Source organism: Oncorhynchus clarkii, unplaced genomic scaffold (assembly GCF_045791955.1).
Source record: "Oncorhynchus clarkii lewisi isolate Uvic-CL-2024 unplaced genomic scaffold, UVic_Ocla_1.0 unplaced_contig_817_pilon_pilon, whole genome shotgun sequence".
Classification (NCBI taxonomy): Eukaryota; Metazoa; Chordata; class Actinopteri; order Salmoniformes; family Salmonidae; genus Oncorhynchus; species Oncorhynchus clarkii.
Genome location: NW_027261148.1, coordinates 339,107 through 365,223, shown reverse-complemented (window position 1 = coordinate 365,223; position 26,117 = coordinate 339,107). Strand labels below are relative to the sequence as shown.

The 26,117-nt window shown below is 45.7% G+C and overlaps 1 protein-coding gene across 1 annotated transcript in view; it reads right to left on the bottom strand.

Moving 5' to 3' along the window:
• LOC139405460 (semaphorin-5B-like) overlaps nt 1–26,117 on the bottom strand; it is a 101,065-nt gene that overhangs the window by 29,067 nt on the left and 45,881 nt on the right. The window contains exons 3-12 of the mRNA XM_071147786.1: nt 25,945–26,044; nt 25,705–25,750; nt 20,160–20,222; nt 18,511–18,609; nt 16,156–16,369; nt 14,979–15,264; nt 12,188–12,323; nt 10,454–10,661; nt 10,003–10,210; nt 665–782 (exon numbers count right to left, since the gene is read on the bottom strand). Coding sequence (XP_071003887.1) covers nt 665–782; nt 10,003–10,210; nt 10,454–10,661; nt 12,188–12,323; nt 14,979–15,264; nt 16,156–16,369; nt 18,511–18,609; nt 20,160–20,222; nt 25,705–25,750; nt 25,945–26,044 — 1,478 coding nt within the window. The remainder of the gene's footprint in view (nt 1–664; nt 783–10,002; nt 10,211–10,453; nt 10,662–12,187; nt 12,324–14,978; nt 15,265–16,155; nt 16,370–18,510; nt 18,610–20,159; nt 20,223–25,704; nt 25,751–25,944; nt 26,045–26,117) is intronic.

The window sequence follows — 26,117 nt, the reverse complement described above, 5'->3', positions numbered from 1 at the left end:
TTATGGTTAGGTTTAAGTTTAAGGGTTTGGTATAAGGTTAGGGGTTTTGGGGGTTAAGGTTGGTAGTAGGGTTAGGTTTAGGGGTTAGGGAAAATAGGATTTTTAATGGTCAAACATTTTTACACTCTAAAAAGTTCTGATATTTCATGAAAACAAAATGTGTGTGTGTGTTACATATGAGGTGTGTGTGTGTGTTACATATGATATGAGGTGTGTGTGTGTCTGATACATATGAGGTGTGTGTGTGTTACATATGAGGTGTGTATGTTACATATGATATGAGGTGTGTATGTTATATATGAGGTGTGTGTGTGATAGATATGAGGTGTGTGTGTATGTTACATATGATATGAGGTGTGTGTGTTACATATGATATGAGGTGTGTGTGTTACATATGATATGAGGTGTGTATGTTATATATGAGGTGTGTGTGTGTGATAGATATGAGGTGTGTGTGTATGTTACATATGATATGAGGTGTGTGTGTTACATATGATATGAGGTGTGTGTGTTACATATGAGGTGTGTGTGTTACATACAGTATGAGGTGTGTGTGTTAGATATGAGGTGTGTGTGTGTTACATACAGTATGAGGTGTGTGTGTGTGTGATACATATGAGGTGTGTATGTTACATATGATATGAGGTGTGTGTGTGACCCTTACCGGGCACTCAGTGATATTCTGGCTCCACTGGCTCATGTTGGAACTGTCCTCGATGGTGGTGCAGCGCTTCTGCTTACGGTCCCAGCCACAGTAGGGGTCTCGGGCGTCCAGGCAGTGCCTGTAGGACCCCAGGGCACAAAGACAGCAGTCAGTGGAGAGGGACAGCACTAGAAAAAACACCTCACACCTCAACTCACTCAACAGCATGTTAGCGTAAAGCTAGGAAAACAGCTCCCAATAGAACCCATACAGTATCAGACTGGTGCTAGTTGAGGTGTTGACACATCAAGAAGGACATACTCTGACATATGCTCCACAGTAAGGCACCGCGCCATACAGCACGATTCACTGCAGCTAAGTGTGTGTATGCTCCAGAAAAAACACAAGCTAATTTCAGTCATTAAATCCAGGATTGTTAATGAAAAAAAGTTGTCAGAGACTCCGGGAAGGGAACCCCCTAGCTTAGGAATGCTGTTTGACAACGTGTTTGTGAAAAGGCACAGGTCAGGGCAGCCCATAGAAATAAAAATTGGTACAGGACTCTAGTGTTTACCAACTTATAGAAGTAGTAGAAGAAGAACGTGGACTACTTCAAAATGGAGATGGCCTCAATTGGTGCTGCCCGTGCTCTCACAGACGCCATAATGGGACAGATACAATGATGCGATGTCTATCAAAGTCAATGGGCAGCCTCTCTACCATAAGACTCTGTCTGACAGGCACAGGTGAGGACAGCCTTTTAACCGTAGGACCCTGTGTGACAGGCACAGGTCAGGGCAGCCTCTTTACCGTAGGACCTTGTCTGACAGGCACAGGTGAGGACAGCCTCTACCGTAGGACCCTGTCTGACAGGCACAGGTGAGGACAGCCTCTCTACCGTAGGACCCTGTCTGACAGGCACAGGTGAGGACAGCCTTTTAACCGTAGGACCCTGTGTGACAGGCACAGGTGAGGACAGCCTTTTAACCGTAGGACCCTGTGTGACAGGCACAGGTCAGGGCAGCCTCTTTACCGTAGGACCCTGTGTGACAGGCACAGGTGAGGACAGCCTTTTAACAGGCACATGTCAGGGCAGCCGCTCTACCGTAGGACCTTGTGTGACAGGCACAGGTGAGGACAGCCTTTTTACCGTAGGACCCTGTGTGACAGGCACAGGTTAGGGCAGCCTCTTTATGTAGGACTCTATGAGGGGTCCTTCTCTTCCTGGTTGTTTATGTGGCTCCATGAGGCCCAGATGGAGCAGAGAAAACAGGTCCTGTTGACCCAGAGCACTCAGTAGGCTGATGTACAGAGCAAGAGACCAGTGTGTGTGTGTCTGCCTTGAATTATGGAGCGGAAGAGATAGTGTGTCAACATTGTGGAAGCGTTTCACGGTAAAGTCTAGTATGACTTTTCTTATGACCTATGTAGTGCTTATGAAGACTTTGTGAACGCTCTATAAAGCCTTTTATAGATTGTTTGATTATTTGCTGTCTTTGTATCTCCTGTTCCCTTGTATCTGTGCAAGACAACGGGTCAGTCCCAAATACCACCCTATTCCCTATATATTACACTACTACCAATAGGCCCTCGTCAAAAGTAGTGCACTACATAGGGAATAGGGTGCCATTTGGGACTAAGCCATCTACAATCTGATGAATGGAATATAACTGCACTAACACCAGCCTACCTAGGACTTATTGGTATTCTGTATAGGGAGCGCGACCAACAAAACACTCCCCTGCAATAAACAGTTGACAGATCAGTTCCTGATAATCAGCAGTAATATCAGTTTAGCAGGTAGCGGGAGAGAGACTATCTAACAACCACTGTGTTGATCACCCTGCTGACGGGCTGGCGGCTACAGACTACAGTAAATAACGGTTGTCTAAGAGGGATGGGCAGGGGTATGGTCATTGTGTGTGTGTGTGTGTGTGTGTGTGTGTGTGTGTGTGTGTGTGTGTGTGTGTGTGTGTGTGTGTGTGTGTGTGTGAGAGAGAGAGAGGTTGGGAGTATAAACGTTTCACTGTGAGACCCGAGTCAGAACAGGGATGGGTTAGTTTGGGCTTCCAGTCCAGTGAAGGCTCTTTTCTCCAGGTTCAGAGAGCCTCTCTCTACAGCAAGGGGGGGGGGGGGGTTTAACAAGTCCCCCCAGACCCCCTAACTGTCCCTCAAACCCTCGCCTCATCTCCCACTGAGTGACCCCACTCTGGAAACAGTTTATCACACGACAGCCCCCAGCCTACCAGAAAAGGTCTCACTGTGACCCCACTCTGGAAACAGTTTATCACACGACAGCCCCCAGCCTACCAGACAAGGTCTCACTGTGACCCCACTCTGGAAACAGTTTATCACACGACAGCCCCCAGTCTACCAGACAAGGTGTCACTGTGACCCCACTCTAGAAACAGTTTATCACACGACAGCCCCCAGCCTACCAGACAAGGTCTCACTGTGACCCCACTCTGGAAACAGTTTATCACACGACAGCCCCCAGCCTACCAGACAAGGTCTCACTGTGACCCCACTCTGGAAACAGTTTATCACACGACAGCCCCCAGCCTACCAGACAAGGTATCACTGTGACCCCACTCTGGAAACAGTTTATCACACGACAGCCCCCAGCCTACCAGACAAGGTCTCACTGTGACCCCACTCTGGAAACAGTTTATCACACGACAGCCCCCAGCCTACCAGACAAGGTATCACTGTGACCCCACTCTGGAAACAGTTTATCACACGACAGCCCCCAGTCTACCAGACAAGGTCTCACTGTGACCCCACTCTGGAAACAGTTTATCACACGACAGCCCCCAGCCTACCAGACAAGGTCTCACTGTGACCCCACTCTGGAAACAGTTTATCACACGACAGCCCCCAGCCTACCAGACAAGGTCTCACTGTGACCCCACTCTGGAAACAGTTTATCACACGACAGCCCCCAGCCTACCAGACAAGGTATCACTGTGACCCCACTCTGGAAACAGTTTATCACACGACAGCCCCCAGTCTACCAGACAAGGTCTCACTGTGACCCCACTCTGAAAACAGTTTATCACACGACAGCCCCCAGCCTACCAGACAAGGTCTCACTGTGACCCCACTCTGGAAACAGTTTATCACACGACAGCCCCCAGTCTACCAGACAAGGTCTCACTCTGGGGGTACACAAGAGAGGGATGGAGAGAAGGAAGGTGAGAGGAGAGGAAAGGAAAGGAGGGAGAAAGAGATGATGTGACAGGAGAGGGGATAGTATAAAGAAAGCCACTCCCAAGCTGCACCAGTAATCAATATCACCATATACCTCCAGTAATCAATATGTACATCTATCAATCACCAGCAATCAACATCTCCATCTATCAATCACCAGTAATCAACATCTCCATCTATCAATCACCAGTAATCAATATCACCATATACCTCCAGTAATCAATATGTACATCTATCAATCACCAGTAATCAACATCTCCATCTATCAATCACCAGTAATCAATATGTACATCTATCAATCACCAGTAATCAACATCTCCATCTATCAATCTCCAGTAATCAATATCACCATATATCTCCAGTAATCAATATCACCATATATCTCCAGTAATCAATATGTACATCTATCAATCACCAGTAATCAACATCTCCATCTATCAATCACCAGTAATCAACATCTCCATCTACCAATCACCAGCAATCAACATCTCTATCTATCAATCACCAGTAATCAACATCTCCATCTATCAATCTCCAGCAATCAACATCTCCATCTATCAATCCCCAGTAATCAACATCTCCATCTATCAATCTCCAGCAATCAACATCTCCATCTATCGATCACCAGTAATCAATATCTCAGTATTTCCCTAGATAAAGCCATCCAATGGACTGTCTGTCTGCCTTACATTATGGAACGGAAGAGATAGTGTGTCAACATTGTGGAAGCGTTTCACGGTAAAGTCTAGTAAGCCATCTACAATCTGACGAATGGAATATAACTGCACTAACACCAGCCTACCTAGGACTTATTGGTATTCTGTATAGGGAGCGCGACCAACAAAACACTCCCCTGCAATAAACAGTTGACAGATCAGTTCCTGATAATCAGCAGTAATATCAGTTTAGCAGGTAGCGGGAGAGAGACTATCTAACAACCACTGTGTTGATCACCCTGCTGACGGGCTGGCGGCTACAGACTACAGTAAATAACGGTTGTCTAAGAGGGATGGGAAGGGGGCAGGGGTATGGTCATAGGGTGTGTGTGTGTGTTACACAAATTATTATGTGTGTGTGTGTGTGTGTGTGTGTGTGTGTGTGTGTGTGTGTGTGTGTGTGTGTGTGTGTGTGTGTGTGTGTGTGTGTGCGTGCTGTTGTGTTTGTGTATTTATCCTGGGAGGAAAACCCCAATAAAGCCCCTACATTATTGTAGAAAACTTCCCACCCAACCCCAGCCTCTAGTCCTCTTCCCCCCAATCCCAGCCTCCACTCCACTCCACTCCACCCCCCCAACCCCCACTCCTCTTCCCCCCAACCCCGGGCTCCTCTTCCCCCCAACCCCAGCCTCTACTCCTCTTCCCCCCAACCCCAGCCTCTACCCCTTTTCCCACCAACCCCAGCCTCTACTCCTCTTCCCCCCAGCCTCTACCCCTATTCCCACCAATCCCAGACTCTACCTCTTTCCCACCAACCCCAGCCTCTACCCCTTTTCCCCCCAACCCCAGCCTCTATCCCTTTTTTCCCGCCAATCCCAGCCTCTACCTCTTTCCCCCCAACCCCGGGCTCCTCTTCCCTCCAACCCCAGCCTCTACTCCTCTTCCCCCCAACCCCAGCCTCTACCCCTTTTCCCACCAATCCCAGCCTCTACCTCTTTCCCCCCAACCCCAACCCCAGCCTCTACTCCTCTTCCCCCCAACCCCAGCCTCTACTCCTCTTCCCCCCAACCCCAGTCTCTACCCCTTTCCCACCAATCCCAGCCTCTACCTCTTTCCCCCAACCCCAGCCTCTACTCCTTTTCCCACCAATCCCAGCCTCTATCTCTTTCCCCCCAACCCCAGCCTCTACTCCTCTTCCCCCCAACCCCAGCCTCTACCCCTCTTTCCCCCAACCCCAACCTCTACCCCTTTTCCCACCAATCCCAGCCTCTACCTCTTTCCCCCCAAACCCTGCCTCCATCGCGCTTCACCCCAGTTAACCACTTCCTAATTCTACTCTCCTCACAGTTAACCCCTTCCTCATTCTACTCTCCCCACAGTTAATCACTTCCTCATTCTACTCTCCTCACAGTTAACCCCTTCCTCATTCTACTCTCCTCACAGTTAACCACTTCCTCATTCTACTCTCCTCACAGTTAACCGCTTCCCCATTCTACTCTCCCCACAGTTAACCCCTTCCTCATTCTGCTCTCCCCACAGTTAATCACTTCCTCATTCTACTCTCCTCACAGTTAACCCCTTCCTCATTCTACTCTCCCCACAGTTAATCACTTCCTCATTCTACTCTCCTCACAGTTAACCCCTTCCTCATTCTACTCTCCTCACAGTTAACCACTTCCTCATTCTACTCTCCTCACAGTTAACCGCTTCCCCATTCTACTCTCCTCACAGTTCTGCTATGGAGAAGATAACCAAGGAGCTCTTTGAGATATTAAGAGGCTAACACACTAGCTAAACTCACTTGGTCAATAACTACCATAGATGACAGGATTATAGCTACTACACTAAGCAAGCTGCTAGTAAGAGAGGGCTCTCCTCCATTATGCATGTAATACAATATTTCCCTGTGTGGCTGCAAGTCAAACGCTGGTCTCTAGAGCCGAAATGTCTCCACACGCAGTCCGTAACCCTGGTCTGTAGAGCCAAAATGTCTCCACACGCAGTCCATAACCCTGGTCTGTAGAGCCAAAATGTCTCCACACGCAGTCGGTAACCCTGGTCTCTAGAGCCGAAATGTCTCCACACGCAGTCCGTAACCCTGGTCTGTAGAGCCAAAATGTCTCCACACGCAGTCCATAACCCTGGTCTGTAGAGCCAAAATGTCTCCACACGCAGTCGGTAACCCTGGTCTGTAGAGCCTAAATGTCTCCCCACGCAGTCGGTAACCCTGGTCTGTAGAGCCAAAATGTCTCCACACGCAGTCCGTAACCCTGGTCTGTAGAGCCAAAATGTCTCCACACGCAATCGGTAACCCTGGTCTGTAGAGCACAGAGTATAATGAGAGAAAACGTAACCTGGGGGCACACTGCGGTTTATGGGGTTGTGAGTGGCTAGGCTAGGTAGTTCCTGACATGGGTTTGGAAGGGAGTGGCTAGGCTAGGTAGTTCCTGACATGGGGTTGGAAGGGAGTGGCTAGGCTAGGTAGTTCCTGACATGGGGTTGGAAGGGAGTGGCTAGGCTAGGTGATTCCTGACATGGGGTTGGAAGGGAGTGGCTAGGCTAGGTAGTTCCTGACATGGGGTTGGAAGGGAGTGGCTAGGCTAGGTAATTCCTGACATGGGGTTGGAAGGGAGTGGCTAGGCTAGGTAGTTCCTGACATGGGGTTGGAAGGGAGTGGCTAGGCTAGGTGATTCCTGACATGGGGTTGGAAGGGAGTGGCTAGGCTAGGTAGTTCCTGACATGGGGTTGGAAGGGAGTGGCTAGGCTAGGTAGTTCCTGACATGGGGTTGGAAGGGAGTGGCTAGGCTAGGTGGTTCCTGACATGGGGTTGGAAGGGAGTGGCTAGGTGATTCCTGACATGGGGTTGGAAGGGAGTGGCTAGGCTAGGTGGTTCCTGACATGGGGTTGGAAGGGAGTGGCTAAGGGGATGATTAGGTCAGATTGTATATTTTAGCCAGGACACCGGGGTTAACAACCCAACTCTTATGATAAGTGCCATGGGATCTTTAATGACTACAAAGAATCAGGACACCCGTTTAACATCCCATCTGAAAAACGTCACCCTACACATGGCAATGTCCCCAATCACTGCCCTGGGGCACTGGGATCTTAGCTTCAGAGACATGGGACACAGGGTGGTATGCCGATGGTTATTACACAGTTAATACACAGGATGATATGTAAAATATGTGGTAAAAGCTAGGGGTAGGACACATGCAATCACCATGACAACTACTTAATCTATTGTAGTAAAGGGATGCCTTTCACATTAACATCCATCTATGTCCAGTCAGTTAGGGAGGTGGTCAGTTCACTATCTTTCCCACAATGACAACCCTCTCTCCCTCTCTCTTTTTCCCTGACTGTATGTATTTCCTGTTCCCCTCCTCCCTCCTCCCCTCTGACATGTGAGAGTGATGGATCGCACAGAAAACCTCTGCTGGCACTGCAACACCATCCCAGACTGCCATTGTACTGGCTCCAGTCTGCAGCCAGAACCAGAGGAAATTAGTTTTTTCCCCACTAGCACCGGGAGAGGCAGAGGGCACTGTTCACCAGGAGCTAGCAGGGGTTCATCCAACGGGAGAGGTCAAATGTAATTACAGGAAGCCTCCGCTGGATTGGTTACTTACAGATGTGGCCAAATGTTGACACATTGCACTTTACAAAAGGAGTGCAACCGAGTAGAATGAGCTGTTTTTTCTTTTCAAAACTTGTTCAATTGCTAATTTTACCCTGCAGGCACCTGCAACTTACCACAGGTGAGATAAATTACACAGTAAATGAGAATCATTGCCTCCAACCAAGTTAATTAGAATTTTGAATAATTTAGTCTAGGCCAATCATTTTTTTTTCAATTTCAGTTAGAATCTCCCCCCCCCAAAAAAAGAAATTATTTGAGAAGAAAAGGTGAGTCATGCAAGGGTGCCAATATATCATGCATTGGTGCCAATATATCATGCATTGGTGCCAATATATCTGACTGCATCTGTACAGTATAAACAGGGGGTAATGACATGGCAGATTAAGTATGGTGTTATTCATGAGTGAATGAATAAATGCGCCTGCTAAATGGCATATATTATAAATGAATGTACATATTAAATAATGATATGCTAATATGTATTAAACCCCATATATCAGTAGTCATAACACTGTGTATGTATGGTGAGGTGTCATGGCATTGGCTGTTAGAGGTGGACAGGATGTGGAACCTATGGAAGCTACAGGAGTGTAAGAAACCTTATATATCAGTAGTCATTATAGTCATAACACCACCATTCTTCATATTGTACAGTAAGGTGTGATATCATTATAGTGATAACACCACCATTCTTCATACTGTACAGTAAGGTGTGATATCATTATAGTCATAACACCACCATTCTTCATACTGTACAGTAAGGTGTGATATCATTATAGTGATAACACCACCATTCTTCATACTGTACAGTAAGGTGTGATATCATTATAGTGATAACACCACCATTCTTCATACTGTACAGTAAGGTGTGATATCATTATAGTGATAACACCACCATTCTTCATACTGTACAGTAAGGTGTGATATCATTATAGTGATAACACCACCATTCTCCATACTGTACAGTAAGGTGTGATATCATTATAGTGATAACACCACCATTCTTCATATTGTATAGTAAGGTGTGCTATCATTACAGTGATAACACCACCATTCTTCATACTGTACAGTAAGGTGTGATATCATTATAGTGATAACACCACCATTCTTCATACTGTACAGTAAGGTGTGATATCATTATAGTGATAACACCACCATTCTTCATATTGTATAGTAAGGTGTGCTATCATTACAGTGATAACACCACCATTCTTCATACTGTACAGTAAGGTGTGATATCATTACAGTGATAACACCACCATTCTTCATACTGTACAGTAAGGTGTGATATCATGATAGTGATAACACCACCATTCTTCATACTGTACAGTAAGGTGTGATATCATTATAGTCATAACACCACCATTCTTCATACTGTACAGTAAGGTGTGATATCATTACAGTGATAACACCACCATTCTTCATACTGTACAGTAAGGTGTGATATCATTGGGTGTCTGATGTCCTATGGAAGCTACGGAGGGCTGTGGGGTGGAGGAGACCTCATATATCCGTAGTCACAACAGTAATAATGCCACCATTCCTGCACTTGACAACTTCCTGTCTGGATCAGTCAGATCCGGCTAGGCTGGAGGACAGAACATTTGGCTTCTTTCCAATTAACTGTCACTAAGATGATTAGCTTCAGGTAGAATACTGATACAATATTATTGTTATCTTCTGGACTTTGCCCTCACCAATAGATACATCCACTTTCCAGAACAAGAAGTGTACAGGAAGTAGTTTATAAACAAAGACACTTCGTAAACATTGCAAAGGCAGGTTTGAGTGAACTGCAGCTGTATAAGTGGTGGGGCATTGAAGAGGGTGTGTGGGAGTGGTCTTCTTACCGTTCAGTTTTGTAGCTGGAGCATCTTTCCAGTGGGATCTTCAGCACCCTGTCGCTAAGCCCCACAAACAATGACCTATCGCTGTGGAGGATTTGAAGGCTCTTGATTGGCTCGCTTTCGCCCTCGGGGAGGAGCCTCATCTCTTCCAGGTAACACCCCCGCATGCTCTTATTGGTCGTGGAGAGGGCCTTCAGGATGGTGCCGTATTCTTATTGGACAAACAGACAAAATGAGACATCTAGCTTCCGTTTCTCTCTCTCTCTCCCTCTCCCTCTCTCTCCCTCCCTGTCTGCCTCTCCCTCCCTGCCTGCCCCTCCCTCCCTCCCTCCCTGCCTGCCTGCCTGCCTGCCTGCCTGCCTGCCTGCCTGCCTGCCCCTCCCTCCCTCCCTCCCTCCCTCCCTCCCTCCCTCCCTCCCTCCCTCCCTCTCTCCCTTCTTTCCTGTTCACTCACCAGTGCCGATGTACATGACGTGGTAGAGGGTGTCTCGGCCCTGCACGATGTCCACCACCAGCTTGGAGAAGCGGATGTTGTCCTGGTACAGGAGGGGGTCGGTGGAGACGGGCTGCACCACGTCAGACATGAGGAAGAGACGCTGGGCGTCCTGCAGGCTGCGCTCCGTCTGGTTCTCCCCTGGACCTCGCTCCTCCAGGGTATCACACTGAGGGGGCAGACAGGGGGAAGGACACCTTTTTGATTTGTTTTTTTAACATAAAAGTCCCTTTCCTAAATTATACTGATTTATTTTGCAATAAACCAGAGATCACAAGGTGGAGCCTAGGAGCTTGATGAAAGGCTCATTTGAGTCATTGACCAGTGGAATCAGGTGTGATGAAAGGCTCATTTGAGTCAATGATTAGTGGAATCAGGTGTGATGAAAGGCTCATTTGAGTCATCGACTAGTGGAATCAGGTGTGATGAAAGGCTCATTTGAGTCATTGACCAGTGGAATCAGGTGTGATGAAAGGCTCATTTGAGTCATTGGCTAGTGGAATCAGGTTTGATGAAAGGCTCATTTGAGTCATTGACCAGTGGAATCAGGTGTGATGAAAGGCTCATTTGAGTCATTGGCTAGTGGAATCAGGTTTGATGAAAGGCTCATTTGAGTCATTGACCAGTGGAATCAGGTTTGATGAAAGGCTCATTTGAGTCATTGACCAGTGGAATCAGGTGTGATGAAAGGCTCATTTGAGTCATTGGCTAGTGGAATCAGGTTTGATGAAAGGCTCATTTGAGTCATTGACCAGTGGAATCAGGTTTGATGAAAGGCTCATTTGAGTCATCGACTAGTGGAATCAGGTGTGATGAAAGGCTCATTTGAGTCATCGACTAGTGGAATCAGGTTTGATGAAAGGCTCATTTGAGTCATCGGCTAGTGGAATCAGGTGTGATGAAAGGCTCATTTGAGTCATTGACCAGTGGAATCAGGTTTGATGAAAGGCTCATTTGAGTCATTGACCAGTGGAATCAGGTGTGATGAAAGGCTCATTTGAGTCATTGGCTAGTGGAATCAGGTTTGATGAAAGGCTCATTTGAGTCATTGACCAGTGGAATCAGGTTTGATGAAAGGCTCATTTGAGTCATCGACTAGTGGAATCAGGTGTGATGAAAGGCTCATTTGAGTCATCGACTAGTGGAATCAGGTTTGATGAAAGGCTCATTTGAGTCATCGACTAGTGGAATCAGGTTTGATGAAAGGCTCATTTGAGTCATTGACCAGTGGAATCAGGTGTGATGAAAGGCTCATTTGAGTCATTGGCTAGTGGAATCAGGTGTGATGAAATGCTCATTTGAGTCATTGACCAGTGGAATCAGGTGTGATGAAAGGCTCATTTGAGTCATTGACCAGTGGAATCAGGTGTGATGAAAGGCTCATTTGAGTCATCGACTAGTGGAATCAGGTTTGATGAAAGGCTCATTTGAGTCATCGACTAGTGGAATCAGGTTTGATGAAAGGCTCATTTGAGTCATTGACCAGTGGAATCAGGTGTGATGAAAGGCTCATTTGAGTCATTGACCAGTGGAATCAGGTGTGATGAAATGCTAATTTGAGTCATCGCCCTGTGGAATTAGGTGTGCTAGTTCAGACATACGTGAAACATCTTGGTCCCTGAGTAGAGGGCTGGGAAACAGTGAAAGGAGGAATCTAGTAGAAGACCAGACAGTAGACTTTGCATCGTCCCCTACCTGGAAGTTGGGGATGGGGTTGGGGGTGGAGAGCCAGCTTGTACGAGGGTTCTCCTGGTAACGGAACGGTCCGTTGAAAGCCTGGGTGATGGCGCTGAGGTTGAAAGCACACACAGCCGACGCAGAGATGCTGTTCCTGTTAGGAAGAGAGGGACATAAAGACGTCAGGAAACCGTGACTCAGAGGCCATGGCAGTGAACCAATCGATATGGTTTTTAACGGTGAGCGAGCGTTGTGCCCTTTCCTTTTCAATGAGGATCAAATGTTTTGGTTGCACCTCGACTCGCGTTGGTTGAGCGCCGTCCACTTTTTTTCAATCCAATCCACCAAATGTATCTATAAAGCCCTTTGTACGGACATCAGCAGGAAAAATACAGCAGCCTATTTGAGACAGGAAACCACTGTTCATAAAGAACTGAATTGATGCGTAAGACCTACTTATGTTCTTAGTTCAAAAGAGAGCTTAATGACGTCTACAGTATACAGAGACATTTATCTATCAATTATAATACTTATCACTATGAATATAAGGTACAATATGGCACATAATTGGATAATAATTGGATAATGACGGGATAATGACAGGATAATGATTTTTGATGATCTCCCAGTGCTGGCACAGACTTGTCTTTCTTTCCTATAGACCTGTGCTCCCATCTCATCTTAAACAATCCTCACAGTCATTGAAACCTCTCAGCTGCAACACAGACAAAGGTATTCACTGGTTAAAGGAGGGAGGGTAGAAAAGGGTAAGTAGAAAAGGACTACGAAAAGGAACTGCAACCGAAACACAAGGCAAAACTCATAGTAATAGAATCTACAGAACATTCAAGTCAATGATGTCATAATGGGTGGACTGGCAGCCATTGCGAGTGCACCGGTGTAACAGTCAAATTGCCAGGGTCAGAGGTTCCAAGCCCTTTCTATAGATTCTATTTATATGGTAAAAACCCTCCGAATCGGAGAAGAACCAGGCGCAGATCAAGACACACCACGTCTTCATCACTAAGGTCTTTCAGAGTTGTTCCTGTTATCCCTGGAGGATACCTGAGATCACTATCGTTTCAATGCCTTGCAGCCTGTCTTTTGTCTGTGCGACTGGGATAAGATGTCTTTCTCAATACCTCAGAGTTTACAAGCCTTTTAGCTCTGCCCTGGGTGAGTCCAAAATGGACCTCAGACAGAAGAGTGCTTGTGCCAGTAATATGGGCCCAAATTGATGCTACCTCTCTCTCTCAATAGGACCATTAGTACAGGTATGAAAGGAACCACTGAGGTACTGTACTGAATCAGACTGTACTGTATCAGACTGTACTGTATCTGACTGTACTGTAGCTGACTGTACTGTAGCAGACTGTACTGTATCTGCATGTACTCTATCTGACTGTACTGTAGCAGGCTGTACTGTAGCTGACTGTACTGTAGCTAAATATACTGTAGCTGAATGTACTGTATCTGACTGTACTGTAGCTGACTGTACTGTAGCTGAATGTACTGTATCTGACTGTACTTTAGCAGACTGTACTGTATCAGACTGTACTGTAGCTGACTGTACTGTGGCTGGCTGTAGCTGACTGTACTGTAGCTGACTGTACTATAGCTGGCTGTAGCTGACTGTACTGTATCTGACTGTACTGTATCAGACTGTACTGTATCAGACAGTCCTGTATCAGACTGTACCGTAGCAGACTGTACTGTATCTGACTGTACTGTAGCTGACTGTACTGTATCTGACTGTACCGTAGCAGACTCTACTGTATCTGACTGTACTGTAGCTGACTGTACAGTAGCAGACAGTCCTGTATCAGACTGTACTGTAGCTGACTGTACTGTAGCTGACTGTACAGTAGCAGACAGTCCTGTATCAGACTGTACTGTAGCTGACTGTACGATAGCTGGCTGTACTGTGGCTGACTGTATTGCAGTGTGTAGGTTTACATCATGTTAATAACAGGGTCTAGGAGGAGAGGTAGATGGGTTAGAAGCCTACCACACTAATATAGTGTGTTATAACTACTGGCACTGAGTCTATTAGAGAGGGGTTCTGAACAGACCAATGATAAGGCACATGGGACTATAGACTGGCAGAGAGGGGATTCTGGGTGTTGGTTCTGAACAGACCAATGATAAGGCACATGGGACTATAGGCTGGCAGGGAGGAGCTTCTGGACAGGATATGATGCTTTGGGCTATGCATAGAGTAGGACCGACAGACAGACAGACAGACAGACAGACAGACAGCAACCCAAAACCTGACAGGGTTAACTAACACAAATGGTTCCCCACAATCGATTTCCACAACCCTTTGAGTTTGAAAACTATTGAAGTGTTTCACAGTCACACAGAAATGTTCTTAACTGGTCATCCTCCAACACCGTTCTTCCTGGCGGACTAAAGCGTCTCTCCCAGACAAGGTTCTGCTCTGTCACTAAGCCAAGGGCACCAACACAGACAGAGACGGGAGAAGAAAAGACTTGAGAAGTGATTTTCACTTCCCTCCTCTCAGCATTTGTCCAAACAGCTTGAAATGTGTAATATGCTTCTTAGCATCTGTAAAACCTTCAACAGGATGCCGTTAGGGCAATGTGTAATATGCTTCTTAGCATCTGTAAAACCTTCAGCCTCAACAGGATGCTGTTAGGGCAATGTGTAAATATATTGACTAAAACAAAGTAGGACTGGATAGATGGAGAATAAAGCTGTGTGTAAGTGAGCTTGTGCGTCTGTTGTGTGTGTGTGTGTGTGTGTGTGTGTGTGTGTGTGTGTGTGTGTGTGTGCGTGTGTCACTCACACGTTGGTGGTGAAGATACCGTAGATGAGGTCCTGTTCGGGCAGATAGAAGGTGCTCTGTAGCTCGTTATAGTAGAAGGGGATCTCTCCTGACCGCGAGCAGTTCAACCGTGCCTTCATGAACGTAGTCCAAGTGTCCTCCAATAGGAAGCGACCGCCCACGTCGTTCTTACAGACCCGGGCGACCCGGGAGAACACGGTGCGACCGCAGTCATGTTCAACTGCGTTCTCTCTCAGGAAGAAATAGGTGAAGAGACCCACCTCGTAGACTGAGATAAAGTGAGGGTCTGGAGGAGAGAGGGAAGGAGGGAGGGGAGGAGGGGAAGAAGAAGAAGGGAGAAGGGGAGGGCGAGAGGGAGGGGAGAAGACAGGAATAGAGAAAGAGAGGGAGGCAAGGTGTAAGTTAGAGGAGGGGAAGAAGAAGAAGGGAGAAGGGGAGGACGAGAGGGAGGGGAGAAGACAGGAATAGAGAAAGAGAGGGAGGGAAGGTGTAAGTTAGACATGAGATATGGCATTTCAGCTCCAAACGGCTGATGCAGCAGCAGGAATGTGAGCAGTGATGTTCTTGGCATGGAATCAGTAGTTTTCTCTTCCTTACAATTTCCCATTACCATTAGGACTCATCCTCTAGGATTCCTTTCCTATTACCATTAGGACTCATCCTCTCGGATTCCTTTCACGTTACCATTAGGACTCATCCTCTAGGATTCCTTTCCCATTACCATTAGGACTCATCCTCTAGGATTCCTTTCACGTTACCATTAGGACTCATCCTCTAGGATTCCTTTCACGTTAGAACATAAGGAGTGCCTCTAGCCAGTTACAGTTGGCTGTTCAGTAATGTATTGGCATTGACATAGAATTGCTAGAATGCAAATACCCCATCAAGTCTATGTTCCCTGATGTGTGGACCGGCAGCCATATTGAATGTACCCATAACCAGGAAGCAAAGCAGGAAGTACAGTCATGATCCAATTGTAATTCTATTCCTACACTATTAGACAAAATAGTTCCAAAAGGGTTCTTCGGCTGTCCCTATAGGATAACCCTTTTTGGGTTCTATATCAAACCCAAAAGGGTTCTACCTAGAGACCAAAATAGTTTTACCTGGAACCAAAAAGGGTTCTTCAAAGGGTTCTCTTTTTTTCAAAGAGTGTATGGTACACATGAGTGTTTACCGTTGAGCCATTTGGAGTTGTACTGGGCTGTTCGCAGCGGCGGCATGTTACCAAGGCTACGGTAGATGACGGGGTCACGACCCGAGAAGTCGATGACAGTGGCGGCGTAGAGTTCGCCCTTCTCTGTTACCATGGCAGTGGAGTTGTGACGCGGGTCGTAGGGGCATCTCGCCACCCCGTTCACCGTGTCCATCACCCGACTGATGTTTCCTATCTGGAAGAGGATGGAAGAAGGGTGAGGATAGAGGGTGTTTAGATAGAGGTATGTCCAGATGTCCATACTAGGATCCTAAACAGCAGGAACAGGCCACTCCATTCAGCTGCGGGATGATTTTTGTCAGAGCGGATGTCAGGGGCCCGGAACATAATTATTATAATTTTTACACTGTAAACAGACCACAACTAAGCCGAAAAATTAATTGTATTTGAAAATAACAATCCCTTCATACGTTGATTACATTGAGACACAATCATGTCTCCTCTTTTACTCGTGGGAATACTGGAGAACAGATTTGTTACGGTTTTGGCGCAGACACCTGCTATATAGTATGCATGGCCAAAACATTACTTAATTCTATACTGAACAAAAATAGAAACGCAACATGGAAAGTGTTGGTCCCATGTTTCATCTGCTGAAATAAAAGATCCCAGAAATGTCCAGAAATGTTCCATACTTATGTGGGGGACAATAAAAGGCCACTCTAAAATGTGCAGTTTTGTTACACAACACAATGCCACAGATGTCTCAAGTTTTGAGGGGGGTGCAATTGGCATGCTGACTGCAGGAATGTCCACCAGAGCTGTTGCCAGAGAAGTGAATGTTCATTTCTCTACCATAAGCCCACTCCAACGTCGTTTGGCAGCAGGTCCAACTGACCTTACAACCGCGAACCACGCCAGCCCTCATCCGGCTTCTTCGTCTGAGACCAGCCACCCGGACAGCGGATGACACTGTGGGTTTGCACAACCAAATAATTTCTGCACAAACTGCCAGAAATCGTCTCAGGGAAGCTGATCTGTGTTCTTGTCGTCTTGACCTGACTGCAGTTCGGCGTCGTAACCGACTTCAGTGGGCAAAGGCTCAACTAGGATGGCCACTGGCACGCTGGAGAAGTGTGCTCTTTACGGATGAATCCCGGATTCTACTGTACCGGCAGATGTCAGAAAGCGTGTCGTGGCGTCGTGTGGGTCAGTGGTTTGCTGTTCAACATCGTGAACAGAGTGCTCCATCCTGTCACTCCTCTCTCATCTCCCTCGCCTGTTACTCCTCTCTCATCTCCCTCTCCTGTTACTCCTCTCTCATCTCCCTCTCCTGTTACTCCTCTCTCATCTCCCTCTCCCTCTCCTGTTACTCCTCTCTCATCTACCTCTCCTGTTACTCCTCTCTCATCTCCCTCTCCTGTTACTCCTCTCTCATCTCCCTCTCCTGTTACTCCTCTTTCATCTCCCTCTCCTGTTACTCCTCTCTCTCACCCCCCCTCTCCTGTTACTCCTCTCTCATCCCCCCTCTCCTGTTACTCCTCTCTCATCCCCCCTCTCCTGTTACTCCTCTCTCATCTCCCTCTCCTGTTACTCCTCTCTCATCTCCCTCTCCTGTTACTTCTCTCTCATCCCCCTCTCCTGTTACTCCTCTCTCATCTCCATCTCCTGTTACTCCTCTCTCATCTCCCTCTCCTGTTACTCCTCTCTCATCTCCCTCTCCTGGTACTCCTCTCTCTCATCCCCCCTCTCCTGTTACTCCTCTCTCATCTCCCTCTCCTGTTACTCCTCTCTCTCATCTCCCTCTCCTGTTACTCCTCTCTCTCATCTCCCTCTCCTGTTACTCCTCTCTCACCCCCCTCTCCTATTACTGCTCTCTCATCTCCCTCTCCCTCTCCTGTTACTCCTCTCTCATCTCCCTCTTCCTCTCCTGTTACTCCTCTCTCTCATCTCCCTCTCCTGTTACTCCTCTCTCATCTCCCTCTCCTGTTATTCCTCTCTCACCCCCCTCTCCTGTTACTCCTCTCTCATCTCCCTCTCCCTCTCCTGTTACTCCTCTCTCTCATCTCCCTCTCCCTCTCCTGTTACTCCTCTCTCTCTCATCTCCCTCTCCTGTTACTCCTCTCTCTCATCTCCCTCTCCTGTTACTCCTCTCTCAACCCCCTCTCCTGTTACTTCTCTCTCATCTCCCTCTCCCTCTCCTGTTACTCCTCTCTCATCTCCCTCTCCTGTTACTCCTCTCTCATCTCCCTCTCCTTCTCCTGTTACTCCTCTATCTCATCTCCCTCTCCTGTTACTCTCTCACCCCCCTCTCCTGTTACTCCTCTCTCATCTCCTTCAACTCTATCTTTATCCTCCTCTCCCTCTCTCTCTCACCTGCCGGGTGGTGCAGACGGGGGTAAAGGCGTTGGTTCCACAGGTAAAGATCCGCCTCCCGGTGATGAGCAGGACCCGGATGTAGTTCTGACATTCATCCTGCGGGGACGGGAACACGGGAGGTCAAAGATGTCATAACACCACCATACAATAGTCTATTCATTTCTTCCTGTACAAGGTTAGTACAGCTTCTGGTACACTTCATTGAAGCTATCTAAATATCTCTGGTGAAGGCAGCCCCTTTAATGTAGAATTCTACCAGTCGTCTGTCTTTATCTAAATATCTCTGGTGAGGGCAGCCCCTTTAATGTAGAATTCTACCAGTCGTCTGTCTTTATCTATCTAAATATCTCTGGTGAGGGCAGCCCATTTAATGTAGAATTCTACCAGTCGTCTGTCTTTCTCTATCTAAATATCTGTGGTGAGGGCAGTCCCTTTAATGTAAAATTCTACCAGTCGTCTGTCTTTATCTAAATATCTCTGGTGAGGGCAGCCCCTTTAATGTAGAATTCTACCAGTCGTCTGTCTTTATCTAAATATCTCTGGCGAGGGCAGCCCCTTTAATGTAGAATTCTACCAGTCGTCTGTCTTTCTCTATCTAAATATCTCTGGTGAGGGCAGCCCCTTTAATGTAGAATTCTACCAGTGGTCTGTCTTTCTCTATCTAAATATCTCTGGTGAGGGCATCCCCTTTAATGTAGAATTCTACCAGTCGTCTGTCTTTCTCTAAATATCTCTGGTGAAGGCAGCCCCTTTAATGTAGAATTCTACCAGTCGTCTGTCTCTATCTAAATATCTCTGGTGAAGGCAGCCCCTTTAATGTAGAATTCTACCAGTCGTCTGTCTTTATCTAAATATCTCTGGTGAAGGCAGCCCCTTTAATGTAGAATTCTACCAGTCGTCTGTCTTTATCTAAATATCTCTGGTGAGGGCAGCCCCTTTAATGTAGAATTCTGCCAGTCGTCTGTCTTTATCTAAATATCTCTGGTGAGGGCAGCCCCTTTAATGTAGAATTCTACCAGTCGTCTGTCTTTATCTATCTAAATATCTCTGGTGAGGGCAGCCCCTTTAATGTAAAATTCTACCAGTCGTCTGTCTTTATCTAAATATCTCTGGTGAAGGCAGCCCCTTTAATGTAGAATTCTACCAGTCGTCTGTCTTTATCTAAATATCTCTGGTGAGGGCAGCCCCTTTAATGTAGAATTCTACCAGTCGTCTGCCTTTATCTAAATATCTCTGGTGAGGGCAGCCCCTTTAATGTAGAATTCTACCAGTCGTCTGTCTTTCTTTATCTAAATATCTCTGGTGAGGGCAGCCCCTTTAATGTAGAATTCTACCAGTCGTCTGTCTTTCTCTATCTAAATATCTCTGGTGAAGGCAGCCCCTTTAATGTAGAATTCTACCAGTCGTCTGTCTCTATCTAAATATCTCTGGTGAGGGCAGCCCCTTTAATGTAGAATTCTACCAGTCGTCTGTCTTTCTCTATCTAAATATCTCTGGTGAAGGCAGCCCCTTTAATGTAGAATTCTACCAGTCGTCTGTCTCTATCTAAATATCTCTGGTGAGGGCAGCCCCTTTAATGTAGAATTCTACCAGTGGTCTGTCTTTCTCTATCTAAAGTGTCCAGAACTGCCAGACAGCTATAATACCTCTGTCTTTCCTTTGCTCTGACAGGACCGCTTGGTGTCTTCATCTGGTCCCCATTCTACTGCCTAGAGAAGAAAATTACATTTAAAAAATGACATATAAACATGTGCACCATAACGTGGACAGAATGTGTAGATTGGATCCTTGCTAAATCAGATTTAGTATGGGATATGTACTGTATATACTACTACACATACACATACACAAAAAGTATGTGGACACCTTTTTTAATCAACACCCGTTGCTGACAGGTGTATAAAATTGAGCGCACAGTCATGCAATCTCCATAGACAAACATTGGCAGTAGAATGACCCATACTGACTTTCAACGTGGCACCATCATAGGATGCCACCTTTCCAACAAGTCAGTTCATCAAATTTCTGCCCTGCTAGAGCTGCCCCGGTCAAATGTAAGTGCTGTTATTGTGAAGTGGAACGTCTAGGAGCAACAATGGCTCAGCCGTGAAGTGGTAGGCCACACAAGCTTACAGAACGGGACCGCCGAGTGCTGAAGTGTGTTGTGCGTAAAAATACTCTGTCCTCGATTGCAGTCAATCACTCCAGTCTAATCACCATGGCTACTCCCCCAACTCAATCACTCAGTCTAATCACCATGGTTACTCCCCCAACTCAATCACTCCAGTCTAATCACCATGGCTACTCCCCCCACTCAATCACTCCAGTCTAATCACCATGGCTACTCCCCCCAACTCAATCACTCAGTCTAATCACCATGGTTACTCCCCCCAACTCAATCACTCCAGTCTAATCACCATGGCTACACCAATTGGATCTTGACCACAGGCCAAACAAAAACAAAAACACAAGTCATCCAGCTAACACAAAATGTTCTAACAACATTTGCACAAGGTTCCCCTATTTTGCATATAACTTTCCAAGGAATAGTTTTTTGGGTTCAGTAAGGAAGCCTAGTGGTTAGAGCGTTGGCCTAGTAACCGAAAGGTCGAATCCCAGAGAAGACAAAGTAAAAAATCTGTCGTTCTTCCCCTGAACAAGGCAGTTAACCCACTGTTCCTAGGCCGTCATTGTAAATAAGAATTTGTTCTTAACTGACTTGCCTGGTTAAATAAAGGTTAAATAAAGGTAAATAAAGGTTAAATAAAGGTAAATAAAGGTTAAATAAAGGTAAATAAAGGTAAATAAAGGTTAAATAAAGGTTAAATAAAGGTAAATAAAGGTAAATAAAGGTTAAATAAAGGTTAAATAAAGGTAAATAAAGGTTAAATAAAGGTTAAATAAAAGGTAAATAAAGGTAAATAAAGGTTAAATAAAGGTAAATAAAGGTTAAATAAAGGTTAAATAAAGGTTAAATAAAAGGTAAATAAAGGTTAAATAAAGGTAAATAAAGGTTAAATAAAGGTAAATAAAGGTTAAATAAAGGTTAAATAAAGGTTAAATAACGGTTAAATAAAAGGTAAATAAAGGTAAATAAAGGTAAATAAAGGTTAAATAAAGGTAAATAAAGGTAAATAAAGGTAAATAAAGGTAAATAAATAATCGGGCATAAGAATAGTAGTATAATTCAACTGTATTCTCTGTTCCTACAGTTTCATTGTGGTCCTGAGAGTGAAAAGCAGCACCTCATTTTGGGGGAAATGTTATCATAGTTCTGGGAAACTGTAAATCATGGTTTGTTTACACCATAAATATCAGTGTAAACAAACGTAGTAAATACAATTGTGTGCACATCTCAAGGCCCAAAATTGCCATCCAAGACTGCAATTTAATTTCACTAAAATAGCTGATAAATAAACTGGTATGTGTCCTACCATTACAATGCTGACCTGCTCTAACTATTTACCTGCAAAAACTATTTCCTATTTCCTATTAAACCGATATATCTCTCAGACCCTCAAACTTAAGGGGAGTCCTTACACTGACACACCTTACAGTATACTGTAGCATTTCACTGTGCTTTACTTTGGAGCCACTGAAACTGGCCTCAGCCTCGTGAACGTTCACTGTGCTTTACTATGGAGCCACTGAAACTGGCCTCAGCCTCGTGAACGTTCACTGTGCTTTACTATGGAGCCACTGAAACTGGCCTCAGCCTCGTGAACGTTCACTGTGCTTTACTTTGGAGCCACTGAAACTGGCCTCAGCCTCGTGAACGTTCACTGTGCTTTACTATGGAGCCACTGAAACTGGCCTCAGTCTCGTGAACGTTCACTGTGCTTTACTATGGAGCCACTGAAACTGGCCTCAGCCTCGTGAACGTTCACTGTGCTTTACTATGGAGCCACTGAAACTGGCCTCAGCCTCGTGAGCGTTCACTGTGCTTTACTATGGAGCCACTGAAACTGGCCTCAGCCTCGTGAACGTTCACTGTGCTTTACTATGGAGCCACTGAAACTGGCCTCAGCCTCGTGAACGTTCACTGTGCTTTACTATGGAGCCACTGAAACTGGCCTCAGCCTCGTGAACGTTCACTGTGCTTTACTTTGGAGCCACTGAAACTGGCCTCAGCCTCGTGAACGTTCACTGTGCTTTACTATGGAGCCACTGAAACTGGCCTCAGTCTCGTGAACGTTCACTGTGCTTTACTATGGAGCCACTGAAACTGGCCTCAGCCTCGTGAGCGTTCACTGTGCTTTACTATGGAGCCACTGAAACTGGCCTCAGCCTCGTGAACGTTCACTGTGCTTTACTATGGAGCCACTGAAACTGGCCTCAGCCTCGTGAATGTTCACTGTGCTTTACTATGGAACCACTGAAACTGGCCTCAGCCTCGTGAACGTTCACTGTGCTTTACTTTGGAGCCACTGAAACTGGCCTCAGCCTCGTAAACGTTCACTGTGCTTTACTATGGAGCCACTGAAACTGGCCTCATTCTCGTGAACGTTCACTGTGCTTTACTATGGAGCCACTGAAACTGGCCTCAGCCTCGTAAACGTTCACTGTGCTTTACTATGGAGCCACTGAAACTGGCCTCAGCCTCGTGAGCGTTCACTGTGCTTTACTATGGAGCCACTGAAACTGGCCTCAGCCTTGTGAACGTTCACTGTGCTTTACTTTGGAGCCACTGAAACTGGCCTCAGCCTCGTGAACGTTCACTGCTAAACTCACTCCCACCAAGTCTTTCCCTCAGTCACCCCTGACAACAGAGCTCCCAAATCTACTTCTAAAGATCAGGGACAAAGCGTGAATGAATTACCAAACTGAAAACTCTTCCCTGTGTTTGCATAATGCCATTGTGGCCACTGGTGCAGTGGTCGATTAAGGAGTTGGTTCTCAGAGGTGTCATTCATGGTTCGCTTGCTCTGATAGGCCGACCAGGGCCTCCAAAGTGAGGGCCTCCCTCCCTCCCCCAGCCTGCTCCTTGTCCGTTCATTCAGTATAGCATTGATGAATGACATGAGACTCTTATTGAGACGGTCAGTGGGCTCATTGTTCAAGGACACTCCTTACGTACCTGGTTGTATACTGACTACACTCCTTAAATACCTGGATGTATACTGACTACACTCCTTACGTACCTGGATGTGTACTGACTACACTCCTTACGTACCTGGTTGTATACTGACTACACTCCTTAAATACCTGGATGTATACTGACTACACTCCTTATGTACCTGGATGTATACTGACTACACTCCTTAAGTACCTGGATCTATACTGACTACACTCCTTACGTACCTGGATGTATACTGACTACACTCCTTAAGTACCTGGATGTATACTGACTACACTCCTTAAGTACCTGGATGTATACTGACTACACTCCTTAAGTACCTGGATGTGTACTGACTACACTCCTTGCGTACCTGGATGTATACTGACTACACTCCTTACGTACCTGGATGTGTACTGACTACACTCCTTAAGTACCTTGATGTATACTGACTACACTCCTTAAGTACCTGGATGTGTACTGACTACACTCCTTACGTACCTGGATGTATACTGACTACACTCCTTACGTACCTGGATGTGTACTGACTACACTCCTTAAGTACCTAGATGTATACTGACACCAAAGTTCAGTACTTTTTAATAGTGGTACAGATGTAGGATCTTAATTTGAACCAGTTTGCTACAGAAGGAAGAAAATCCTGCAGCAAGAGGAAATGTTAATTATTATGTGGATTATAATTAATGGTCATCTTTGTAGCATATTAGCGTTTTTCATCATGAATGTTGTTCTGGAGGCAGCGCTGCGGAGTGGTCACTCGCTAGCACAGACACAAATTCATAAAATCGGATTTTAAACCTAACGCTTTCAAAGTGGAAATTACAAACTTCCGAAGCCTTTTTAAACCTGAAATATACTACAAGTTCAAATTTCCTGCATAGCAGGAAAGTTCTCCTGAAAAAGGGTGATCAAATTAAGATCCTACATCTGTATATTGAAATTGTAAAACGACCTTGTAAGAAATTATTTATGTTATATGCAGTCATCCTTGAACTTCCAAATTAAATCATTGTACCTTGTATCCATGGATACAAATGGATCATAATTCGTAGAGAAAAAGACACTACAATCATAACATTAAAGGAGAGAGGTTCTTTGTAATATTCACGGTATGTCCTTTAGTTGTATACTGATGAAAAGCAATTCATACAGTTAATGACATATCAAGGAGCCATTGTAAGAGATGGAATATATTTATAATATCCCTAAGACAGACAGCCAGACGGCCAGATGGACAGGAAGACATTAGTGCAGCACTGTGACATTTCCAAAACAGCTTATTCAGATTGATTTTAGGGAGACGTTTGATGGGTATTATCCCAAGAAAGCAATGACGTGGCCCTCAGGACAAATCTGACAGAAAGTTCATGACTGACATCAAATTGATCAGCCGTTTAGCAATGACAGGGTAGGGATCAGGGGAGGGAGAGGAGACAAGGGATAGAGAGAGCGAGACAGAGAGAAAGAGAGCGCGATAGACAGAGAGAGACAGAGAGAGACAGAGAGAGACAGAGAGAGAGACAGAGAGCAAGACAGAGAGAAAGAGAGTGCGATAGACAGAGACAGAGAGAGAGAGAGAGACAGAGAGAGATAAACAGCCAGAGAGATTTATGTTTATTTATTTTCCCTTTTGTACTTTAACTATTTGCACATAATCTGAATTTGACATTTCTTTAGTATTTCTGTGAATGTAGAGTAAAGTTTACTGTAATTTTTTATTGTTTATTTCACTTTTACTTATTATTTATTTCACTTGCTTTGGCAATGTAAACATGTGTTTCCCATGCCAGTAAAGCCCCTTAAATTGAAATGGACAGAGAGCGAGTGGGCAGAGTAAAGGTAGCTGGGTAGATCCCGTTCCTGTGTGATGTAACCCCTGGTAAACACCAATTTGGCCCAGTAAACCCTCAGTGTGTTGACATTCCTAACCCCCCCCCCCACACTAAGCTAAGGAACGGAGCCTACTGGCCAACAGTTACTCTGATGTGTCTGGTCTCTTCTACAATTTCAACAAACTATATGGTTGCCTAGCTACCATTTGGAAGAGTGAAAACAGCCCTAAGTAATGTGGTGTGTAATAACAGTGGGAGCATGGAGAGCTGTGAACGGCTTACCTGTAAGAGAGAAGCATTACTGAGACTCAGTCTGAAGAGGTGATTTCTGAAGATAGAGGAGAGAGAGTTCTAACCAACATCAGTAAAGAAACAAGCAAAAGTCTGTTGTGTTGGATGTGTGTGTACATGTAAAATAGGGGGTCTGTGTGTGGGTTGCACGTGTGTGTGTGTGTGTGTGTGTGTGTGTGTGTGTGTGTGTGTGTGTGTGTGTGTGAGTGTGTGTGTGTGTGTGTATCTCACCTAGCTCCCACAATCAGCTGGTTTCTGGTCAGGTCAAGGGTCAGCTGGGAAAAGTCCTTCACTCCGGGACGAGAGAATCCTGACATCCAGGGACTCAATGCTGAAAGGAGGAAGAGGAGGGAAGGAAGAAGAGAAGGATGAGGAGGTGAAACGAGTGTGAACATCCAGTCAGT